The following is a 14,271-nucleotide window of genomic DNA, read 5'->3' as shown; positions in this document are numbered from 1 at the left end:
CTCCTCACCTTCACTTTTTCATTCCTCTTTTCTCCTGCCTCTGGAACAAACTCCCACACTCTATTCAATCCCACTCCTCCCTCCAGGTCTTTAGAACAGCTGTTGACCACCATGTCTTATCTTCCCCCATCCAAAACCTTGATCTTTTCTACCCCCATTAATCCACCACAAACTCACCTCCTTCAAATTTCATTTTCTTTCCTGAAAGTCCTTGTAGTGTCCATCTTGTTTTTCCCGTGTACCCCGCCCCAGCCCTCTCTCTTCCACAGATCTCCCGATGTCCCTGTTCTCTACTGTTGTTGTGCTTCCCTCTCCCCCTCTTGTCTCCTGCTCCCTTCATTATGTGTTATATGTGTTAGCTCTTATATGAGCCTCGACTAAGTATACAAAAAAAAAATCAATCATAAAATAAAAGCCAATAATGAAAAAGCGATAAAGGTTGTGCGTATCTCGGTGTGGTTTGCTCTGCATGTGCCTGCTTTAACATGCCTGTGTTGAGTTCTTGGCAAACGAACAAAGAGCAAATAAAGCTGAGTTTGCACTCGATTCATCTTTGGCATTTTTCGAAAGTATCAGGATGGGAAATATTAAACTGTATAGGAAAGCCAAAGTACAATTTGGAAAGAAAACTGTGAAAACATTTGCGTTACCTGTCTTTCCAGTTACCAGAATAACGTTTATTTGCTATTATTGGAGGTTTTTTATTTCATTTTTGTCTCGGGTGATGCTGTAAGCCTGATAGGATAGCTTGAAGGTGTGTACACTCACCTATGAACTACCTAGCCTGGATGTCCCTTCTGCTGGCATTATTTGGTGGATGTTGAAGATCACACGGTGTTCTTCGCAAAGAATATGTAAATTATGACTGGCACTGAACAAATTACAAAATAGGGTTGTGACTGACTGCTGGGAAGGTAATGGCAAACTACCCAGTGTAACCCGAACGTTACCAAATAATTGCTTTGGCAACACCAACATCCTTTAAGAGTTTAAAGTGCGATGATGATGATGATGCCGTAAACAGATCTAACAGAATAATCATTGGGAATGTCCCTTTATGAAACTGAATCTCTGGGCCTGTTACTCTCACATCCCAGACATGTCAAGTGGTCTCTGTATTCTGCCAGCTCCTTTCTGTAGGGCACACACCGTTCTGCCATTTATCGCCTTCTGGTGAAACTCCCAAAATACAAGCCCACCGCATGTCCATTCATTAGTTCCTCTTTTCTATCATGTATGAAACCAACATCCTCAGTTCATTCAATCTCATTCATTCATCCAGGGCTTCAAGATGGCTGTTCACCTCCTCAGGTCATTCTCATGATCTTTTCTACTCTCATTTTCACTGCCCAGCATTAACCCTCTCCAAGCCCACCTTCCTTTAACAAGTTATTGTGTATCCCGGTTTAGAATAGGTACACCGTATCCCTGTGCATCGTAAGAGGCGACTAAGGGTTGGCGCCAGGAAGGGCATCCGGCCATAAAAACATTGCCTCAAACAGGGAACTATGATTGTCATGGGACCCGCAAGGCTAACCCCCGCTATAGCGGGGAAAATGGCCTTAAAACGATCATTCATTCATTCATTCATTCATTGTGTATGCTCCCCTCTCTCTATCCATCCTTTTCGTTTTTTTTTCTATTTCTGTTTCATCCTCGGTCTTCCCTTTTCTTCTCACTGTGTATTTTTAGTCTCATCTCAAAGGAGTTGCGAGACTATTGTAAAGGCCACTTATGTCTATTATAAAGGCCATTTATGTCTGTCTGTCTGTCTTTGTCTATATATTTTCGCTCAATTTTTTAAAGCAGTGAAGCTACTTCGATATTTGTCTGTCTTTCCTTCCATACGTCCACCCGCCGTTCAAAAATGATGAAGAAGAACCTTTCTAACTCATCGTGTTTAATTCTAAAGGGTTCTAAAGGGTAATTTTAATGTGTTTTAAAGGGTATTTCTAAAGAGTAATCCTAAGGGTTTCTAAAGGGTGATTTTAATGGGTTAATTTGCTTCTAGGTTTTGCCTATTTCATATTAAAAATGCCAAACTGAACCGCTTCCTTCGGGCATGGATGTGATATTGTTCTCTGCAACTGCTTGGCCAATCGATGCAAAACTTTAAACATAGGGGACTCCCCAATGGAGGATTAAAAAAAAAACAACTCTGTCACAGGCAACATGGTATGGCAGCCAACATGGTATGGCTCCATCGAGTGCTGTTCTAGTTTTTGTTTGATTTCTGTTTACAAAGTCAAGGCTCATAGAGGAGCAAGAACACAGAATGTATTAGGATGTAAAATAACAAAAGGAACAGTAGAATAGATGGGGAAAGCACACCAACAGCAGGGTTTAGGGCCAAAATAGAGGAGGATTTGGGATATGGAGAAAATGTGGGGTAGGAGAGGGCACATGGAGTGAACAAGATACATACAGAAGCAAACTCTTCGGAAGGAAGACTGGAGGTTTGGAAAGGGTTGTGCTTGGGGAGGGTTAATGTGGGTAGAACAGATCATGGGTGATCTGAGATTGTGGTGAATATCTGTTTTGAAGACCTTGAGGGAAGAATGAGATCGAAGAGGATATGGAAGTTTGTTCAACATGAGGTAAAAAGAAGAGGAATGAGTGGAGGTGAGCAGGGATTATAGATTTTGGGGGTTTCACCAGAAGGGGGTTGCTGGTGGACTGCATGTGCCCTGCAAAATTCTGAAAGAGCAGAGGGTTCAGGACCAGAAAAAGGCAGAAGAAGATAGAGAGACCACCGACCTGTGTGATGTGAAAGTGATAGGCCCATTGACTCGGCTTCAGCGCAGGAGATTCCAATGATCGTAAAGGCCTTAGTTTCCATGGCATCAAGATGAGCAAGATGTGTGTCAAGGGCGCCATTCCTTCAGGGAGAGCAGTACTCCACCTTGTCTCCAATGTTTGAGCTTATAATAATAATAACAATAATAACAATAACAACAATAATAATAATAACAATAATAACAATAGTAACAAGAAAGAGCAATCAGAGATTGCAGACCCTCGCCATGATTGATTTCTTTGGTGTATTTTTTGTGGTGTTTATTAGCTACTGTGTTTGTTTGGTTTATTGATTACGTAGATTTATGTTCAATCCAATATGGCTGCCGAACCACGTAACTGATGACGTCATTATCATTTTTTCTGCATGAATTTATACCGAGATGATGCTCAAGAAATCTCATTCTGATCAGATGAAGTTTTTTTTTACTTGTCTAATTATGAGGTCATAATGGAGGCACCTATGACATCAATCACATATGTTATTCTGCATGGAGAGTTCTTTACAATGAGCCATGTCTCAATATTTTCTACGCAGCACTTTTGGAGATACAGAGATGCAAAGTTTTTCGGTTTTTCCAAGATGGCAACCGTACCACATGACCTATGACATCATAACTATCGTTTAAAACATCTACAGGAGGAGATGCTCCTATGGTGAAAATTTCTTATCATTCGGACCAACGGTTGCAGAGAAAAACATATTCACATTCTGTGCGGACAAACAAACAGACCAAATTCCACGATTTAACAAATCCCTTTGTCTTCTTTCCCCACCCCTTGCTCTCATTCTCCCCCTCACCTATTCTCCCTCCAGGTGTCTCTCTGTTGTGTCCTTCTACCCAAATGTTGGTGTGTTTCTCTGCTTTCCACTATGTTGTTTCTGTTTTATCAACTGCGCCACCAAAGGTGGATGGAGGTTATGTTTTCACTCCTGTTTTTTGCCATCTGTTTGTGAACAGGATATCTCAAAAGGTTATAGATGGCTTCGGACGAAACATGGTGGACAGGTTGGGAGAATGATAAGGATGAATTGATTCGATTTTGGTGAAGATGCAGATTTGGATCCAGATGCGAGAATATTTTTAAGTGATTCTTTACCGTTGATCAGAGATGGGGCCAGAAACAATAAATAGCACGATATCGCAAGTTCTGGACAGATTCGGACGAAACATGGTGGACAGATTGGGTCTGCGATGTGGCAAAGACGAATGTATTAGATTTAGGTATATAGGACCAAAAACTATATATTGTTCTTCTCCGTCCTGCTCTTTATAAGGGTTGAGGTCCAATGGTACCAAGCCTCTACTTCTGATTAGATTTTAGTTAAAAAACAAGCCGATTTGATTGATTAAGATTTGGATGCAGATCCAGCCTATCGGTGGGTTACAAAACGTAAACTGTTCGGCTTGGCGGAGGTACGCGCTCTACCGAGTGCAGTTCTGTAGGTTTTTGTTCTGTATTCTAACTCTTACATGAGCCTCGACTTTATATACAATAAACAGAATAATCTCACATATGGATGCTTGACTTGTTCTAGATAAGTGGGGTTAGCGGGTTTACAAAACGTGGGGGTTGAGGCAAGAAGGAAGGGGGGAGGGAGTACGGCTAACGTAGTGGTCTTGTAAGAAGGTAGTAGGGTCCTGGCCCTACAGGACCCAGTGTTCGATCTGTACTCGCTTTACATCCTTGCAGAAAATGTGTAATCAAATACAAAAAGAAGAAAGTTTGTTTGTTTGTTTGTTTGTTTATGCATTCGTATCATCCAGGAACCGGTGCAACCAAACTTTGCACGGCCTCCTCTTTAATCCAGAGGAAGATCGAGAGCTATGTTTGGGTAAAAACAGTTGACCCAAGATTAAACCAGATCACCTGATCATTAAACCAGATCACCCAGATCACCTTCAGGCCTCGGTCGGGTATTGTGCTTATACACTGCCTGGGTTTTTTTCCCAGGAGCGATCGAGTAATATGTTTTGTGAAGATCATATGTTGAGGTCATATGTATGCAAACTAATAAGGGAAACTGTGTATTCCCTTGGTACGTAAGGCCAACATTTCCCAATTTGTCATGCAGGAAATATTTAAATACATATTTCATTGAATACACCTGGGCCACACCTGGTACTTTAACTAGTTATTAAGCATAAATACAACTTTAGTGAATTTCCCAGTGATTTATATAATGGCAGCCATGTCTTGTCCCTGTGGGTCCCTCATTGACTGTGAAATATAACGTCATTTTCGTTCGCATCATGAACCAACAAATGCAAGATATGGCAACCTTCAAATAAATTGGTGAGAAATTCCCAAAAGTCCCATTTACTGCTTAATGTTGCATTTCTTTAATGTGAAGAGACAAAATTGAAAATTCAACCCTTTCAAGTCTTCCTTGAGCAGCACATTATGATGTTAGTTTGGGAGATATCCAAGTGACTGCAGGTTGGAAGGTGGAAAGAGAGGAGTCTCTTTTTAAGGTCTGTATTAACATTGAATCATCGCAGAGTAGGTTTTATTGGATGCAGCAGAGACTGGAATAACAAGATCGAGAACAAGCAACATCTTGTATGTGAGGGATATCTGGCGCCCCGGGAGATGGATCGGCTAGTGCAGCAGGTCTGTTCAGCAGAACTAAACAACAACAACAACAACAACAACAACGTATATTAGGAGGAAAACAACCCGAATCGGATGTATGCTTGGAGAGCAAATCTCGTGACAAGGGAGGACGCAGGGAAATGGTAAAGAAGAATGCTATTGGTGACTTCCTCGGAGGTCTCGCAGCACCAGGAAGCAGTTTTGTTTCTCATTGCCAGGTAATGTGTACTGTATAATCTTTCGGTCAAAAGAGAAGAGTATGGTTTATTGGTTATAGACTTGACATTTGTAATGCAGTCTTGCTGAACTTGTATTATGCCTTGAAGCTGCCTCCTTTCCTTGTGGCAGGCCTCAACTTGTCTGTTCTTCAATTTGTCAGGATTCCTCAGTGTCACGTGGCTTTTCACCCTGTAAAGTGTCACGTGGCGGGCCTCAGTGTGACATGTTCTTCCTAATTTGTGCAGGGTTATTTTAAATCTTTAAACACTGATTTAGTTTCATGGTACAGAGGTAAATGAATTGTAAAATAATACAATTGTTTTTTTACAAAGAATACTTTTGGTTTTGCAAATGGATATAGAGACTGTTTTCTATTTGGTTAGAGGAATGTGGGGTGGGGATGTTGCCCTTCTATAGGAACCATTTTCCCATCCACAGTTTATCTGAGAGCACTGAAGAGCCAAGCATGAAGTGGCAACGAGCACCATCCAAATGTTCAGGGAGGAAAACGTATAGTACTCCATCCCTTAAGGTCATAAGTGAGCCAGGTGGTATTTAACAACAGGAATTCTCAGATTGGCTCAGCAAATGTAGTGTTCACCTGTATGATGAATTCAGCGCAGGTCAATTTTGAAGGACGAAACACCTTCTCTTCGGAATTCTGTGGCATAAGATGCAACTCGGTTGTATAACTGGAGAATGAAAGGCTATTGTGGCCACTCATGTCCACAATATGAGGTCCACAATCGATCCATTTACAAACTGCTTGATGGACAATTTGCTATCATTGTCCTTTACTTATTGTTCCCTATCTGTCTGTCTGTCCATCCGTCCATCACACTTGTGGTGATAAGTTACAGTAGAGGTTTGAGTTTTGGGGCGTTTCACCAATTGTTTTCACGGAGATATTCCCCTTTTGGACTTAGAAAATATCACATGCTATACATGGGCCAGTTTTCCAGACTTTTCCTCCTTACTCTTTAACATATTCAACTGAAACTTGGTAGGGGACATGTATTGCAAAGCAATTCTCCCTCTTGTTAGCTCACCTGGAACATATAGTTCCGGGGAGCTTATGTGATGGTGCGTCGTCAGTCCATAAACACTTGCAACCTCTTCTCCAAAACTGCTGATGAGATTGTGACCAAACTTGGCACAAATGACATTTGGTATGTCGCAACTCAACTTTGTTAACAGCGTGAAAAAAGTGGGGGAGTAATGGGGTCTACTGGGGGTCAAATTGGATCCAGGTTTGACCCCCCCAAAATAGGAATTTGCTTTTTCCTCTGAAACCACACACACTATATTGATGTACCTTGACCACAACCTTCATCACCTGTGATGTATCAAAGTTTGTTCACGGCAGAAAAAAAAAATCGAGGTCTGAGGAAGTTTACAGGTAGGTTTGAGCCCCCTACAATAGGTGTTTGCTTTCTTCTCCGAAACTATACACACAATTTTGATGAAACTCGATCACAACCTTCATCACCCGTGATGTACCAAAGAAACTACACAAGCAATTCCAATTAAACTTGACAACAACGTTCCGTTCATCACCCTGATGTACCAACGTTTATCCATGGCATTAAAAAAATTGGTCACGTGGGGAGGAAAGGGGGAAGGGTTGCCCCCCAAAATAGGTATTTTTTGTAATGTGTTTGTTTAAAGTCGTATGATTACACTAGCCGAAAGCACCCGGCATTGCCCGGGTTCTTTTTGAATGAATTTATTACTATAATTCAGCTTTTACTCGCGGCCGAAGAAGTTTGACTACTATAATTCAGCTCAGCTTTTAATTGCGAAATGGGCCCAGCCCGGCCGAAGCCGCCTCGACCGGCCTTGCCACCTAGCCTATAACCTTCCCGGGGCCCGTCCTGACATTTTAAGTTATTTTTGAATGAATTTACTAGTATAATTCAGCTTTTACTCGTGGCCGAAGAAGATTGACGACTATAATTCAGCTCAGCTTTTAATTGTGAAATGGGCCCAGCCCGGCCGAGGCGGCCTCGACCGGCCTCGCCACCTAGCCTATAATCTTCCCGGGGCCCTTCCCGACATTTTTTGTTTGAGAGGTTGCCTCCTATCTTTCACCGTTCAGGAGATTAGCGCGTGCAGACAAACAAACAAACAAACACACAAAAACTTTTTTATATACAGTCACGTGAAAAAGTAAGTACACCCCATGTAAAGTTTTGACTTTTTCAACATATTTCAACATACAGCTATTTGATCTTCATTTCAACAATATTGATAGATAAAGGTGATATAATATAACAAATATCATGAAACATTTACATTTTGTAGTCCATTGTATAATTTAAATAAACATAAATGCAAATTTTGCATGTGGAAAAAGTAAGTACACCCTTGGCTCTAATATTGCCCCCTTTGGCAGAAACAACCTCAAGTAAGCGTTTCTTACAACTGTCTACCAGTCACTGACATCGACTGGGAGAAGTTTTTGTCCACTCCTCCGTGCAGAATTATTTCAGCTGTGCGATGCTTGAGGGGTTTCTTGCATGCACAGCTTGTTTCAAATCCCCCCACAACATCTCGATGGAATTTAGATCCGGGCTTTGACTTGGCCATTCCAGAACCCTCCATTTCTTTCTTTTCAGCCATTCCTTGGTGGATTTACTGGTATGTTTAGGGTCATTGTCATGTTGCAAGGTCCATCTTCGGTTGAGCTTCAAATTTCCGACAGATGGCCTCACATTATCCTCAAGCACCCTCTGGTACAATGAAGAATTCATTGTGGATTCTATGATGGTGAGCTGCCCAGGCCCTGATGCAGCAAAGCTGCCCCAAACCATAATATTTCCACCACCATGCTTTATAGTTGGTATCAGGTTCTTGTGGTCAAATGCTGTCTTTGGTTTTCGCCAAACATGTCTTCTGGTGGAAAGTGGCAAGAGCTACCTGTAGGTCCCGTGATGACATTCTGGGGTTCTTAGAGACTTCTTTCAGCATCTTGCGGTCCGCTCTCGGGCTAAACTTGCTGGGGTGGCCTGGCCTGAACAAGTTGGCAGTTGTTTGGAATCTTCTCCACTTGTAGATGATCTTCCGGACAGTCGAATGATTGATTTCAAATTGTTTGCAGATCTTTTTCAATCCCTTCCCAGACTCGTAGGCATCTATAACCTTCTTTCTGAAGGCCTCAGGGAGCTCTTTTGATCTCGGCATGGTGACGCCGCACACTTCAACAACAAAGAGCAAACCAAACTAAATGTCTGAGGTTTAAATAAGACAGGTTCCTCCAAGATCCTCTAACGATGTTCTAATCATTTGCACCTGAGCTGGTGCACCTGATTCTAATTTTATGTATTTGAAGTAGTGATAAATGTAGGGGTGTACTTACTTTTTCCACATGTGAAATTTGCAATATTTGTTTGTTTAAATTATACAATGGACAACAAAATGTAAATGTTTCATGATATTTGTTATATTATATCACCTTTATCTATAAATATTGTTGAAATGAAGATCAAATAGCTGTATGTTGAAATATGTTTAAAAAGTCAAAACTTTACATGGGGTGTACTTACTTTTTCACGTGACTGTATAAGTATAGATAGAAGATAGAAGATAGATTAGTAAGATTCTACATGCTGCCCTGTCTTCGAGCAACCATTGGAATTGGTATAAAATACTGTGATACTGTTTAAAATACCTTTAGTCAGTGTAGTATACTGCTTTATTCTACCAGGTGAGTGCTCATGGGTATTGTCCATATTTATTTATTTATTTGTCTTTCACTGCCATTCATTATTTATCACAAGTTTTGAGTGTTTTGTACTTTATTTAAAATAGTAGTACAAAATCACATAAATGTGGGGAAAACAAAATTGATGAAATACCTGGATTTTACCCCACAATTCTTTCGTCTTCCATCAATTTTGTTGTACCCCACATTTGGACTATAGGACACAATCGGGAAACTAATGAAACGAAGCCATTGCTGCAGTCATATAATAATTGGGCTCCTTTTGATTAAGCCTTAGAATTGGAATTTTGGGATGTGGTTAAAAAACCTTCATCACCTGTGATGTCGGTCCTATGTTTGTCGGCTTGCTTAAACGTCGTCGAGTTGTTTTGAAATGCAAATCGTGTAACATTTAAGTGTCTTCCATGGGCGAATTGACGTCAGTGGTTTCCAACACGACACGTCACGTGGCTCTGGCATGGCAGAGAAGCCTCGTTTGTTTTCGGCCACGGATTTGGGAGAATCAGGCAAGTTATACCCAGTTCCCTGAAACATGGAGGCTACTTACCAAACAACCGTGCAACGTGCTAACGGGGAAACGCACCAACTGTAGCTCGTACATTTAAGTCCAACCACAAAATAACTATCTGCCCTATTGTAAAATGTTGTGACTGTTAATTCAGCCGTTTGTGTGGCAGGACGTTTCCAAGCGTGCCATTCAGCTCCAGTGATTTGTATTGTATTTTATAAGGAATAATGAAGGTTCACATTATCAGGAAACTCTGTTGAATGTTACATTTTCACAATGTCTGTCTTGTTGTTGGCAAAATTACATTGCATGTGATTAGATTTTTTTAAATCCTCAACCTCGTAAGTACTCCCTAAAGCACAATCTTTGCAGATGAACACACAGGTATATAATAGAACCACCTTCAGAGGCCATTTTCCCCCACAGAGCAGGGGTTGGCCTTTTTCGGGCACCGTGGTCCCCTTTTTGAAGCAATGTTTTATGGTCGGATGCCCTTCCTGCCGCCAACCCTGTTAGTCGCCTCTTGTGACACACAGTGAATTACCAGTGAACCGGTACTCAATTTGCGGACCTCGGAAGGATGACAGGCTGAGTCAACCCCCCTGGTGTTAATTCAGCGATCGACCTGGATTTGAACCCAGGATCCTTGGATCCCAAGCCAGCACCCTAACTGCTTACACAGGTATATAATGTCGGTTGATATTGATAAAATGTGGTCCTTTTTATTTATTTCTTGCCTTTCTTAATTTTCTGTAATCAGAGGCCTGAGAAGGTTTAAGTCCAGGAAGACTAGAACCGACAATTTTCACATCTTTATGAAGATTGGATGTCCTAATAGGCTGCGGCTGTCCGCTTGCCATGTCACATCGTCAGGTGAAGGCAGGATTACAATATCGCTTTCTGAACGAGAGATATTGTTCTCCCTTACAGGCAGGAATGAACCACAGAACTGATGAGTGGGTGCGCCTTGAAGGGAGTTAATCTCTTCACTGCCGCATTACTCCCTCCACTCCCAGTGCGGACAGGTGCTCGACGCTCGCTCGTAAACAGAACGTTCAGGAAGGGTATAAGCGCTTGCATACTGCAAGTGTTGACGGAATTCCATCTCTGCTCTTCGACCACATGTGGGAATCCCTGGATCTGTGGATTTTTTGTTTTTAGACTTTGGCCTGAGAAGGCTCCTGGCTCCTGGCCTGAGAAGGCTCCACACTGTCTTTCAGCTTTCTGTAACTCTTTGTGAGGTAAAAGGTATGTATACCTGGCTGCCAAGTTGTTACTGTTTCAAACTTGTCGTCATTCCACGAAAATCCTCATATTTTACTCCTCATGCTTTAAACTTAAAGACTCATGCTTTACACTACTCACAATAAGTTAGGGATATTGTGGGAGTGAGTTTATTTTTTTTATAGGGGTTAGGGTTAGGGTATTGAAATCAAGAATGCTGTGTTTTTTCACACTCATTAATAACCATAAAATTAGGACCAACAACTTTTTTCAACATAATTAATACACAAAATCAACCACACCGAAGAACCTGCCAACATCCCTAACTTATTGTGAGTAGTGTATGTCGATAATACATACAACTGCTTCACCTGCAACGGCCTTGCAATTATATAACCCTTGCTTTAATCTTGCAGCAAGTGTAAGTTTGTTGTGGCTAGTTTTCTGTGCACAATGGTTGTTCTCACAAATTTTAAGAGTAATTATACTTGTTTTGGTGAATCGACATCATATTAAAATATGCAATTTGGTGTCTCTGTCGGTCTGACCATTACGCTCGGTCATTACTTATCCATTCTCAACCAAACTTGATCGGATGACTAAGGGTTACACGATGGAGGTTATAGTGACTTAATTTGCCCTCCTCCCCAAGGGGGTTGTCTGCCTTGGGTGAAATCTGTTAAGGTGGATGTCTGTGTTAAGGTGTAAATCATGGTGTTTTTCCAAGGCCGCTTATAATAACAAAAGTAATAGCAACACTAATGATAATATCACCTGGTGTTGGCCTAATGGTTTGGGCGGCAGGCTTGGGATCCTAAGGTCCTGAGTTCGAATCCCGTTGAATTAACTCCAGGTGGGGTTGACTCAGCCTAAGTCATTCGTCATTCATCCTCACTCAGTCATTCGTCATTCTTCTGAGGTCGGCAAAATGAATAACTGGTTAAAGAGAGGAATTGCATCAGTGGCAGACACGCCCACAGAAAGATGATGCAACCAGCAGCTGGGTGGCCACCCACTCATTATAATAGGCATAACATTAAGGTTATTACAAAATAATATTAATATGAATAATGTCCCCCCCCCCCTCTCCCCCCAAGGGCCCCTTCCTCCTTGGACTGCCTCCAGACTATTATCTAGGGCTAGGCCTAGCGAAAAGTATGATGAAGCTCCTATATTTCATTTCTGCATAAGTATAAGAAGCTCCCACATAATTTCAGGGACTTCTTGCAGCTTCAGTTGTCTTTCCTACTTTTCTTTTTTTATCAACTTAGAGTAACCAATCACAAATGGGGATAATTATAGAATGTTGTTATTAGAGACGTCCATGCAGTTTGTTAGAAGTTGATGATCATGTACTGAAATTATAACATTGTACTCCGGCTGCTAATTTGTCGGGTCTCATTATGTGGCTGCACTACAAGAGTAATCAAGTACTGTACTGTTCTAACCAGTGGAGTGTTTGTAGAAACTTGAAGCAATAACTGATGAAGTGTAACGTAATGTTGTGATGTAGAGATTGTTATGTGATTGCAATACTGTTAGCTACTCTCTAAAGTCTAAACCAACATCATCCCTATCTTGTTTAGGACCTTTTTTTAGACTGTAGTTTGTCATCCCTACATTGCCTTTTTAATTTAGCATACATTTTTTTATTCACTCGTTTCTGTAATTTTTTTCAATGTGGAATAACACAATGGTATGTGGTACTCAGAGGATACCCAATCCTGGAGTAAACGTGTCAAGATATCTTAGTCAGCAAAGTCAAACACTGCACATGTTCATATATTGTCTTCTTACGTAACCCTGACTGTATCTTGCAGCTCTGTTATCAAAATAAGATAAAAGTACTTCTCTGTAGTATCCAAATCCTGGTTCCTAGAGATCAGAAGACCTCGGTAATAGCTGAGTAGATTCTCGCCAGACAAATACAGTCACTATAAATCATCAGAATCATCACAAGCAGGTGAAAGTGTGGCAGGTATTTCCTGGTGGTCAGGATGCATGCAGCAATAGCTGGTGTGGCACTTGCTTCTGGCCTGGTACCCACTACAGTTATGGAGTCTGGTCTCAAACATCTATATATATATATATATATATATATATATATATATATATATATATATATATATATATATATATATATATATATGCCAAAAATATTTTAAAAATAAACATTTTTGGTGGTGGGGGTTGGGGTAGGTGAACATGCATGGTTATAGGGTGAGGAATGAACAAACAGACAGCACATTCACCTTTGGACGAAACCTTCTAACATACATTCCAGTTACCGATCAAATACCTCTGATATATATATTGTTGCGGATATGGGATTGGCATCCATCCATATCCGCTTGTAAATATTCCCCTATTTCCTCAGTACTTCCCAACTATCCCCAATTCCCCATTCCCTAGCCCCATTTTCTGTAAACAACACTCTGTAGACCCGACCTTCCCCTATTTCCCCCATTAAATGTCGCATCCAGGTCCACCGCATCTCACGTAGACAACTATAGGACATCTTGCTAGTTATTCTTAGTCTATGTCAGTTAAGGACTCGTTTCCATTAATTCTGACTCTTCGTTGCACCAGAATGTGATTGTATGGCACCGTTAGGAAGTTTAGGACCTCCCAATACCTCCCCGCAGCTCTTCCTCACGGTTCAACAACAACAACAACAACAGCGGCGGCGGCGCAGGGAGTGTGCATCCTCACTCCGGCTTGGTTGGTCGGGGGGTGTTGGGAGGGCACCAAGCCTTTCCAACGAGCCGCCATCGAGCATGTGCTCGACGGGGTTACCAAGTAGGGGCTCGCTGTCAGCTCCTCGTCAGGGGCGGAGCCCGGTAACCCCCGCACCCAATAGAAGCGGCGGACCGATCCCATCTGGGGCGGAGCCAACGAGCCGAGGGCGTGTCACTCCCCGCTGAGCATGCGCAGGAAGAGGGAGGTGACGTCAGATGCGCCCTCAGCTTGGAGAGAGAAGGACGCCACCTCCGAGCGCTGCAATACCTCACCGCATCTCTGGACCGGACCGTGTTTGATTCTGCCCCTGAGCCAAGGTGCACCTTGTGCTATCGACTGCCTGTCCTTCCCTGCCATCAATCCCTGTGTAAGTCAGTCTTGTTCCGTTTGTCTGTGGTCTGTCTGGGCTAGATAAGATTGTGTCTAAGTGCCTATCTCTTCTGTGCTTTACCTCTTACCTTGT

At 41.9% G+C, this 14,271-nt stretch overlaps 1 protein-coding gene across 3 annotated transcripts in view; it reads left to right on the top strand.

Annotated features, from left to right (window-relative positions):
• Positions 1 to 14,271, top strand: part of LOC137439747 (uncharacterized) — a 167,372-nt gene that overhangs the window by 27,960 nt on the left and 125,141 nt on the right. The window contains exon 1 of one of the 3 annotated variants that reach the window (XM_068135804.2): positions 5,520 to 5,612. The exons of 1 other annotated variant lie outside the window; for it this stretch is intronic. In XM_068135804.2, coding sequence (XP_067991905.2) covers positions 5,535 to 5,612 — 78 coding nt within the window. In that variant the 5' untranslated portion in view covers positions 5,520 to 5,534. Of the gene's footprint in view, positions 1 to 5,519; positions 5,613 to 10,859; positions 11,094 to 14,271 lie in introns of those variants that run through there. One more of the 3 variants, XM_068135805.2, reaches the window with a different exon arrangement.

Source organism: Myxine glutinosa, chromosome 14 (genome assembly GCF_964187855.1).
Source record: "Myxine glutinosa chromosome 14, kmMyxGlut1.1, whole genome shotgun sequence".
Lineage (NCBI taxonomy): Eukaryota > Metazoa > Chordata > Myxini > Myxiniformes > Myxinidae > Myxine > Myxine glutinosa.
The sequence above is the reverse complement of the archived record's forward strand: the minus strand, read 5'-3'. Positions and strand labels throughout refer to the sequence as shown.